The 10,186-nt window shown below is 59.1% G+C and overlaps 2 protein-coding genes across 3 annotated transcripts; one reads left to right on the top strand and one right to left on the bottom strand.

The window, feature by feature from the left end:
• Nucleotides 1-11: 11 nt before the first annotated feature.
• Nucleotides 12-1,645, top strand: MDK (midkine (neurite growth-promoting factor 2)). Of its 2 annotated transcripts, XM_006896729.1 has the most exons (5): nt 12-62; nt 370-443; nt 597-764; nt 864-1,025; nt 1,620-1,645. In XM_006896729.1, the coding sequence occupies exons 2-5, from the start codon at nt 371-373 to the stop codon at nt 1,643-1,645; spliced, it is 429 nt and encodes a 142-aa protein (XP_006896791.1). In that variant the 5' UTR covers nt 12-62; nt 370. The 2 variants fall into 2 exon arrangements, with proteins under 2 accessions (XP_006896791.1, XP_006896792.1); XM_006896730.1 differs by lacking the exons at nt 12-62; nt 597-764 and having other exon boundaries at nt 371-443.
• Nucleotides 1,646-3,169: 1,524 nt separating this feature from the next.
• CHRM4 (cholinergic receptor, muscarinic 4) lies at nt 3,170-4,665 on the bottom strand. The gene has a single exon (XM_006896728.1). The coding sequence runs from the start codon at nt 4,609-4,611 to the stop codon at nt 3,175-3,177; it is 1,437 nt and encodes a 478-aa protein (XP_006896790.1). The 5' UTR covers nt 4,612-4,665; the 3' UTR covers nt 3,170-3,174.
• Nucleotides 4,666-10,186: the final 5,521 nt, after the last annotated feature.

The raw sequence follows: 10,186 nt of genomic DNA, 5'->3' as shown, positions 1-10,186 counted from the left end.
CGCAGGCCGGAGCGGGACGGGCTGGGCGCAGGAGGGAGCAAAGCAGCGCCGGCAGCCAGCGAGTGAGCGCACGGGGGCACGGGGAGAGGGGCGCGCGGCGGCCTTGGCCCACCGGCCACTGCCGATCAGGGGGCCAGAGGCACAGTGGGTCCTGAGCGGAGTCCTGGGCTTGTGGCATCCCCCTAAGCGAAGCCCAGACTGTGCGTCCAGGCGTCCTCGGCGAGAGGCAACGCCTCCAGCCCTCCGTGCGCTGCCACCTTAGCGGCCCTGGCCCTGGGGCCTGGAAAAGGGGAGATGTGGGGTGGCCCCTGCATGCGTCCTCCCCGGGAAGGGGACGCGGGGCGCCCTGACCCGTGCTCTCCCTCCTAGGATGCAGCACCGAGCCTTCCTCCTCGCCCTCCTCGCCCTACTGGCGCTCACTTCCGCGGCAGCCAAAAAGAAAGGTGATGCGTGGGTGGGCGCGGCGGGGGCTTGGAGGAGGGCTGGGGTCAGGCCAGTGAGGCCTGGCCACCTCGGGGCTGGACGCTGACATCGGCTCCCGGAACCTCACTTTGGAGTTTCCGCGGGTCCTCAACTCTGTTCCGCACGCATTACAGATAAAGTAAAGAAGGGCGGTCCGGGGAGCGAATGCGCGGAGTGGGCCTGGGGGCCCTGTACCCCCAGCAGCAAGGACTGCGGAGTTGGTTTCCGTGAGGGCACCTGCGGAACCCAGACCCAGCGTATCCGGTGCCGGGTGCCATGCAACTGGAAGAAGGAGTTTGGAGGTGAGGTGGGGAGTCCCGGGGAGGTGGGAAGGAGGCCGGGGCGGCTGGAGGAGGGAGGCCACAGGTCCCCAGGGCCTGAGCCCCGCACTCTCCCGGCAGCCGACTGCAAGTACAAGTTTGAGAGTTGGGGCGCGTGTGACGGAGGCACTGGCACCAAAGCCCGCCAGGGCACACTGAAGAAGGCGCGGTACAATGCCCAGTGCCAGGAGACCATCCTCGTGATGAAGCCCTGCACCCCCAAGACCAAAACCAAGACCAAAGGTCAGCGAAGGGGGTGGGCTCTTCATGAGGGTCTGTGTCCCACTTGTTAAAAGAGCCTTTAAGCCCTGATCCTGGTATTTGAACATTTTGACAGCTCAGTACTCAGTTTATCTGTAAAGGGGCTGTAGAGATGGGGCACATACAAGAACTGGCCCACAAAAGGTGCTCTGGACATGTTAAATCCTCGCTGGCCCGAATGGGAACAAATGTAGCCTTCCACTTTTGAAGTCCTTGGCTTAGGGTCCAGGGCATGGCCCTGCAAGGCTTTGTTCTCTGCTTGGCCAGAGGGAGCATTTGGTCAGATTGGCCAGTTCAACCCTCCCTTCATTCATTCCTGCCTCACAACAGCATACAGAGGCCATCACCTGGGCAAGGTTAGATCAGACACTTTTCAGATGACTCTTTCAAGGGCTGCTGGGACTGGCCCTGGGGCTTGAACTTTGAGATTTATGTGGCCCAGTGGGGAATGTTAGGAGGCATCCAGATGGCTGCCCTCTCCCACCAGCCCTGAGGTCAGCCCATCCAGAACCACTAGAGGGCAGTTTTTCTTCTCCCCAGGTGTGTGCTGCTAATGAGCTCTCTCTTGTTTTACAGCCAAGAAAGGGAAGGGAAAGGACTAGAGGCCTGAATGCCAGGGAGCCTGGCTTCACCCTCCTGCAGGCCCAAGATATAACCCACCAGTGCCTTTTTTCTATACTAGCTTTATCAATCACGCTCTGCCTCTCCTCCTCACTCCGCCACATGTATCCCCTCACCCCAAGCACCCAGACTGGGGAGTGTCCCTGGATTCTGGGAAGTTTCGGCCTCCTTCCAAAAATATTTGATTCCCACTTGTGCTCCCCACTCTGTGTTCTTTCCCACAATGACACCATTACTAAGAAACAAAATAAACCACCTTTTTTTCCCAAGAAAAGCTTTTCTTTTTTAATATATAAAAGCCCCTCCCCCAGGAGTTTGCTGTGAGTGTGTGTGGAGGGTAAGAAAGTGGGTTGGCAGATCGGGCTGAAGGAGCCAGTGGCGTTATGGGGCAGGAGTTTGGCAACGTGTGCTCCCCAGAGCTAGTGGAGACGGCGGAGGGTTTACAGGAGAAATCCTGGGACCCTTTCTTGAATTTGAACCAGCCAGCACCCTCCCCTGCTACCCCCAGGTCTTTCAGCCCCACTGTGCCCCTAGTTCTCCAAGGGCCGCTCCAGGCACAAATCTGAACTGGCTCAGCCACACCCAGGCAAAGGGCATTTGGTCCAGCTCACTGACAATCAAGAATGTCCCACCTGGGGGTGGGAGAAGGAGGGATGGGGGCTGCCTTCCTCCTCCACACTCAGATCAGCCTCTTCCACGAGACCTTTCTCATTCTCTTCCCTTAGGGGTCTCGCCGCCCTTGAACTCTTAAGTTTGGAAGAGGGCAGATGGAGAACACGCTCCCCAAAGCCCCACCCTGCCTCACCTATGACCCTGCACTTTTCTTGGGGGAGAGGTGGGGTTCTTCAGAGCAATTCTGCCTGGGCCCCAAGGGTCTAGACTTAAGATTCCTGAGTGAATCCCCTTCCAGCTGCCACTCCCCCAAACAAGATGAGAACAGTGCTGGGACTGGGAGAGGGCAGACCTCTGAGCTGCTCCCCAAACCTTGGCCTGGCTATTCGGCTGCAGGGAGAAGAGAGATCTACCCCTGGAGTGGGATTTTGGGAAGAAGGGGCTGAGCCAACATGCAGGGTGCAGGGGGCCAGAAAGCACCGATTACAGCAGAATGAAGGATGTCACCCCTCCACCCCCTTCCCCAGCCTTGGTTCCTAATGGCTGGCCCTTCTCGGGGGTGGAGGGGTGTTGGCTGCCATTCCCTTCCAGATGTCAGTCCTTTGCCATGCTGATGGTCACAGTGGGGCAGTGCCCACCCAGGCCAGTCCTCTCAGTGCCCTGAGACAGGAGAGCAGAGGTGGCTGGCCCGTCCCGGTTCAGATACTCCCGGGGCTGGGCTTCGGCGACTGGTCTCAGGATCCAGCCAGAAACTTCTCCTGAACCTCATGGGGTCCTCAGGACTCCAGTTCTCTTCAACAGCATGGATGTGTGCCCCAAAATCTCTCCACCGCAGCAGGTGAGCCGTGTGGCCTCCCAACACAGCACGTGTGCCCGCCGCCACCTCGAGTGGCCCTGCCTACCTGGCGGTGCCGATGTTCCGATACTGGCACAGCAGCAGGTGCCGGAAGGTCTTTTTAAAGGTGGCATTGCAGAGGGCGTAGCAGGCAGGGTTGATGGTGCTGTTGACGTAGCACAGCCAGTAGCCGATCGACCACACGGTCTCGGGGATGCAGCTGTGGCAGAAGGTGTTCACCAGGACCATGACGTTGTAGGGCGTCCAGGTGAGAATGAAGGCCAACAGGATGGCGAAGATGGTCCGCGTCACCTTGCGCTCCCGGGCCGCCATCTGACGCTTCTTGCGCACCTGGTTGCGAGCGATGCTGGCAAACTTTCGGGCCACGTTGGCCGCCGGGCGCATGCCAGCTGGAGTGGCAGGCACAATCTCAATGGCTGTCACACACTCATTGCCTGACTGCTTCGTCACAATCTGGATCTTGGACCACTTGGAGGCAGGGTTGAGGACACGTGGCTGTCGAGAAGGAATGGGTGTGGCGGGGATGGTGGCCTCTGTGGTGGACAGCTCCGTGGGAGGTCGTTCCTTGGTGTTCTGAGTGGCACTGCCCGAACTGGACTCGTTGGAAGTGTCCTTCTCGGCCACCGGACGCGGTGGGGGTGGCAGGGCTGGCGGAGGGGCCTCCTCTAGCTTCCCATTTCGCAGCTCTTCCCGGGCAGCTTCTCCGGGAGGGGGCTTCTTGACACTCTGTTTCATCAGAGGGCTCTTGAGGAAGGCCAGGGTCTTGGCCTTCTTCTCCTTGGGGCCCTCGGGCCGGTGCTTGTGCACCCGACTGCGGCTGGCAAGGGAGATGTGGATGTACAGCACCGTCATGATGACCACGGGCAGGTAGAAGGCAGCGATGGCTGTTCCAAAGGTCACCGCCGGGTTGGACAGGAACTGAATGAAGCACTGGTTGTCAGGCACCGTCCGCTTGCCCACCACAAACTGCCAGAACAAGATGGCCGGCGCCCAGAGCACGAAAGACAGGACCCAGGCGGCGGCGATCATGAGCCCCGCCATCTTGGTGGTGCGTCGGGCTGGATAGGTGAGGGGCTTGGTGACGCAGAAGTACCGGTCAAAGCTGATGATGAGAAGATTCATGACAGAGGCATTGCTCACCACGTAGTCCAGGGCCAGCCACAGGTCACAGACCACGGCCCCCAGCGGCCAATAGCCTTTGATGATGTACACGGTGTACAGGTTCATGGAGAAGGCGCCTATGATGAGATCGGCACATGCCAGGCTGAACAGGAAGTAGTTGTTGACCGTCTGCAGCTGCCTGTTGACCTTGATGGACAGCATCACCAGGATGTTCCCTACAACAGTCACCAGGCTCAGGGAGCCTGTTACCGTGGCGATGAACACCATCTCCACGGTCTCGTAGCGGCTATGGGTTGATGTGACCAGGTGCACAGACTGGTTGCCCGAGCTACCATTGACGGGTGTGAAGTTTGCCATCTTGGTTGTGGGGGGCTGGGGGAGGGGTCACGCAGTACCTGGGAGAAAAGGAGAGAGAAAGGGGGTGAACTATTTAGGTGGGAGTCATTGAGGGAGGTCTCCTAGAGTCAAGGTGACGAAGGAACATCACCCTGCAGAACTCCAGAGAACTCTGTTCATTCACCCACTATTCACTGAGCACCTACTATGTGCTAGGCCCTGTTCTAATGCTGGGGGCTTTATAGAACCCAGTGAAACACAGACTCTACTGTCATAAAGCTTCTAGTATAATGGGTTAGGGATGTACAAATACATGTTGTTAAGTGCCATCGAGTCACAGGCGACGCTTGGGTGGCTCTCATCCTCTCCAGATTCTTAGGGTTTCTGGAGGCAAGCTATTATGGAAGTGAATGCCACTCCTCCTTCCAAACAAACACATAGGCATCCCATTTTCTAAATATCAGGCAGTCCAAAGTGCCAGGTAGAAAAACCAGGTAAGGAAGTGGTGAGTTGGACAGAATGTCAATGGTCTTTGCCAAGAGGTCAGGAAAGGCTGCCTCAAGGAGGTGATGTGCATGATGACAAGGGGGGGCCCCCACACAGGGGTGGGGAGCACGGATGGCAGGCAGGGAGGAGGTCACGGAACAGGGCCCTGGTCAGGGGAACCAATTCCTCAGCTGGCTCAGTCACGTCTGAACCAAACATCACAAAGACTTGTGTTTCCATCTCTGTCCAAGACCATGGAGACAAATACTAACAATGTAGCCTACGTCTCTTCAGTCAGTTCCTGTTCACGGACCCTCCCTCGGCTTTCCAAGGCTGTAAACCTTTGCTGGAAGGAGCTCTGGTGGCCTAGAGGCAAGAAGCTACACTGCAATCCCCCAGGCATGTGGTTCAAGGCCACCAGCTGCTCCACGGGAGAAGGATGGGCAGATCCCTCCTGAGAGATTACCTGTCTCTGGAAACCCGCCAGACTCAGCTTTGGGTTGTTCCAACTCAATGGCAGTCAACAACAACCCTTTGCTGGAGGAAACTGCCCCATGGTTTTCCAAAGGAACAGCTGGTGAATTCCAAACACTGACCTTCTTGAATAGCAGAAACCACACCAGACACCAGGCCCCCAGAGGTCCTTAAACCAGTACATTTAGAAGACACTAAACAAGCCAGGTGGACACACAGCGACAATGGCCTCAATGACAGCAGAGATTGAGTGTGGAGTAGGACAGGGCCCGTCATTTACACGGTCCCATCGGGTTGGAACCAACTCGCAGCAGCCTCTCCACTGGAGTTCTGAGGCTGTGAATCTCATGGGAGAGGCACGGAATTGAGTCGCCACACATCTCCCTGTGGCTTATGCCACCACAACTTCCCTGCTGTATGTACATAGAGACACTCTAAGCCACAGCTGACGTCGTGGCACCTAACGAGTGCTAGGCAGGCCCCAGGCTAAAGCACTCAGCTGGTGGTTTGAGCCCACCATACACTGAGGAAGAGAAAAAGGTGGCAATCCACTTCCATAAAGGTTTCAGCCTCTGTGGGAAGGAGGCGACCACCCTGACGGCTGTGGGAATATGAGGTAGATACTATATTTTTTCTTTCCTTTTGGATGAGGAAACTGAGGCACAGAAATGTTCTAGAACCTAAGGTTCCACAACCCCAGCTTGGGGGGGAAACATGGGGAAGGAGAGAGAGCCCCACTAAGGACTCCAGCAGGGAATGCACCCAAGGAGCTAAGAAGCCATGATTCCATCTCGAGAGGCTTCCCTGGGGCCCCAGCCAGGATGAAGAAAGGAGAGTCCTACACAGTGTTCACCCCTGGAATTCTCTCCCCTAACCTCATGGTTGAAGAGGCACAGGAAAAGCTGGCTAGAGTTTCCCTTTGGAAACTCAGGTCTTGGGCTGAGACACCCCCCCCCCAGAAGTCAGGGCCTAAGGGGCTCACATTTATGGAAAGACAGGCAGTTTCTAAGGCGCCAGCCCCGTGGCCAGACTGGGGTTGGAAGAGCTCCCCTGAGGGGCTGTTTCTGTGGTGGACCAGGACGTCCCCCTCACCCCAGCAGCACACACAACTTCACCCCAGTTAGACCCCTCCCCGGCCTGCCTTCCCGCCCACCGGCCCCTCGCCAGCGTCCTCCACCTCCCCCTTCATACACGTGAGGAGGCCCACGCCCAGCGCGCGGTGCCAAGGCAGCGCGCGGCCCAGCCTCCTTCACACCCGCCAACACGCGCATCATTACACACGCACACGGGCCCATCACAGCCACGCCGGCCCCACCGCGCCTTGGCGGATACTCAGTCTGTGCGTCTGTGTGTGAGAGGAAGGAGCGCAGTGCAGCTCGGGAAGGAGCAGGCACCCTGCAGCCAGGGCCCCAGTGCCCCTGGCATCCAGCAGGGTGGCCCAGAACGAGCCAGCTCACTGTTTTTTATTTGGGAAACAGAATTCCGGTCCTGGGGATAGAGCCTAGGCGACCTCAGCCTGACGATGTATGTACTGGAGGCTGGAACCAAGTGCCAGTGAGCACCCCCAAATCTGACCCCGATGACTCCACCACCACCGCAGCGCAGCCCCAGTTTCCCAGATACCTCAGTTCAAGCTCGCCTGTTCCAAACCTTTGATTCACAGGAAGAGAGGCTCAGAGAGGGTGCCACCCCCCCAAGGTCACACAACAAGTCAAGGGCAAAGGCCATAAACCACTCTCTCCCCAGGGTTCTGTGGGTTCCCTTAAGTTCCCACAGCCTCTGAAATGAAGCCTTGGGCATCACGCTCCTCTCTGGGAGGGCGTTCGCCCCCTGATCTGGTCGAGCTGCCCGCAAAAATCAAAAGTGAGTATGGAACAGACTAGCCAACTGTCAGTCAGCCCGCCTCACCTGAGCCTCCTGGAGCCAAGACCCAGGCCCAGGGGAAGAACAGAAGAGCGCTTGTTAATGGAGCGTTAACTATCAGTCAGGAATCCCTTTGAGCTTTTTAGAGAGATTATCTGGTTTCATCTGTGCAACAGCCTCTATAAAGGGAGGTACTATTGCTGTAGTCACTAGTTCTGACTCATAGAGACCCTGTGCGAGCAGAACAGAACTGCTCAATTTTACAGATGAAAATACTTTTCATTAACTCTGCCGAAGTCACCCAGTCATTACATTGGAGAGAGACAGGATTAGAACCCTGGAGCCAGGTTTGCAGCTGCAGTTTTAAGTTAGTTTCTTCCCTCTGCTCTGAAGCTTCAGAACTACACAATGAGGGTGAGAGAAGTGTTGGGGGGCCCCTTCCATTCCTTACTGTTCCCCATTTAGCTTTGCCAGAAGAGACCAGAAAAGAACCACACCCATTATACCCCTTGAGTGAGTTCTGATTCGAGGCAACCGTTCATCACTTTCCAAGGTTGTAAATCTGAAAGGAAGCAGACATTTCCTCTTCTCCCCAACAATCCGGCCGCCGGCCTTCCTAAGGTGGGGCAAAGGTGAGCCTCGGTCCCTCCAGGGCCCTGAGTTTTAGTTCTGCTTTGGTACCGGGGAGGTTGCTAGCAACAGACGAGGCAAGGGGTAGGATCGCCCCCATCACCAAGCAGTCTCTCCAAAACCCTCTGAGTGGCTGACAGGTATTCTTGCAACCTCTCCTCCTCTGGTCTATCTTATTCCTACCCCTCCTATGCGCTCTGCATGGAGTTCACGGGGCTTCGGCATCGAAGCCTAGAATCTGGGGAGCTGCCGCCACCCGGGGCTGTGCGCACCACTAGATGGCAATGTCGATTCCCGGGTGCTCTGGACCTAGAGCCAGCGTCCGTTCCCCACCTCCAACGAGCCCTCACACAACGGAGCGCCTAGGTAGAGCCTCCTAGGCTGGGGAGGTGGGCACTCTCACCAGGCCATGCACGACGCCACCCCGGAGATGCCCTTCGTCTCCCGCGGGGCTCCACGATGCAAAAGTTAAAGGCGCCTGGATTCCGCGGGGCACCCGGCAAGGAACGCGTGGGTGGGAACGCGAGTGCGGGTTCTGTTTGTGTGTGATTACCGGGGAGCGCGAGTAGACGCGAGTAGCTGCTGCATGTGCATGTGTGCGCACGGCCACGCCTGGCCCCAGTGCGCCAGATGGACACGTGTGTGTGTGCATGCGTGTGTATGCCGGCGTGCTGTGGCCAGGAGGACGCACACGTCTCGGTGTGTCTGTACCTGAGTCCACGAGCAAATGCTAGGAAGCAGTGGGTGACCCGCCACATTCCAAACGTCCCTTGGGGAGACTGAGGCAAGACCGGCCTGGCCTGAGGCTGAGCGATCAGACCCGGCCTGTGGGTGGGGCAGGGCTGTGAGCCAGTCTACCCTTGGGGCTGGCTGCGACGGGTCCCTCATGACCTTGGGACACCCCGCGGTGCACGCGCTCTCAAAGCTTCGGTCCAGAGTCTTCTCGGCCTCGAACTGACGTGTGTCTCGGGGGAGATTCTCTAAAAGTCGCCCCATCTGGACGGCTGGGGACCCTGCGCTCAGCGCTGCGTGTCCTTGCCCTGTGGCACGTTATTGCCAAAGGGCACTCAGTCTCCTGGCGGGAGAGCGCAAACAGTATTCCCTAAGCGGGAGGTGTACCCTCCTTCACTCAGCCTTCTACTCCCCCACAAGCCCTTGCTCTGCTGGAGCGTCCAGGGTGAGGGCACCCGGCTTTTCAAGATCTGGGCTCGGGTGGAACTCGAGGGGTACACCTGGGCCCAAGAGGAGGTCTTTCCACATTATTGTGGACCAGGACCTGGCTCTCGGGTGCCCGGCCGCCCCTCACCCCCACGTCCCCCAGCACGCAGTTCCTGCTGCCTCCGAGTCTGGGCGCAGGCTCCCCGTCCTCGGGCCCTCTCTCCGGGACCAGACGGGAGCTGGAGGAGCCGGTGCTCCTGACGCCGTGGGGTGGGTTGGGGCGTGGGTCCCTCCTCGGTTCTTAGGGGTTCGCTCAGGCCCCCAGGAAGGCTGGACAGGAGAAGAGACTGAGCGGTCCCGGGGAGGGCGAGGGGGAGCAGGGGGTTGACAACGACATTGAGCCGGCGCTTCCGCCCCGTGCCAGGGGTTTCCACTGGGTCTCCAGGCGCGGTGCCTTAGCAACAGAGGGAGGAGCCCCGAAGCCAGGAGGGGCGCCGGGGAGGGCAGGGTGCCTTCCGTCGGGGCTCAAGGTCGCTCCCGGAGACCCCCGGCCCCAGAGTGAATTGGCAGTGCGGGGGGGCGGGGAGGCAGGCGGGAAAAGGCTGCTCGCGCTCCGGGCGCCATGCAGAGCTGCCAGGGGGAGGCGGGCGCGGGTCCCGCCCGACGGCTGTCACCCGCTCCCTAGGGGCTGGGGGCGGACACCCTGCGCCCCCCTGGGAGCGCCCAGCCCTTTTCTGAGGCGCATCTGGAGAAGCCTCCGAGAGACCCTGGGCCTTGTTCCCCGCGGGGCCCCCCTCCCCGTCCCGGGTCCTCCGCAGCTCCCAGCTCGGCGCTCGGCCCGAGGTCTTGGGCCCCGTCCCGATGGGACCACCTTCGGGGCACCTCCGGGGGTCCTAGAGCCCCCGTCCTGCTCGCCCCAGCAAGCCTCCCGCCCCCGCGCGGCTGCGGACTCACTTACCCTCCGCCGCCGCCCCGCTCCCCTCGC

The sequence above is a fragment of the Elephantulus edwardii genome, unplaced genomic scaffold (assembly GCF_000299155.1).
Source record: "Elephantulus edwardii isolate Elephantulus edwardi_28Jun2011 unplaced genomic scaffold, EleEdw1.0 scaffold00189, whole genome shotgun sequence".
Classification (NCBI taxonomy): domain Eukaryota; kingdom Metazoa; phylum Chordata; class Mammalia; order Macroscelidea; family Macroscelididae; genus Elephantulus; species Elephantulus edwardii.
This window is presented reverse-complemented; position numbering and strand designations above follow the sequence as displayed.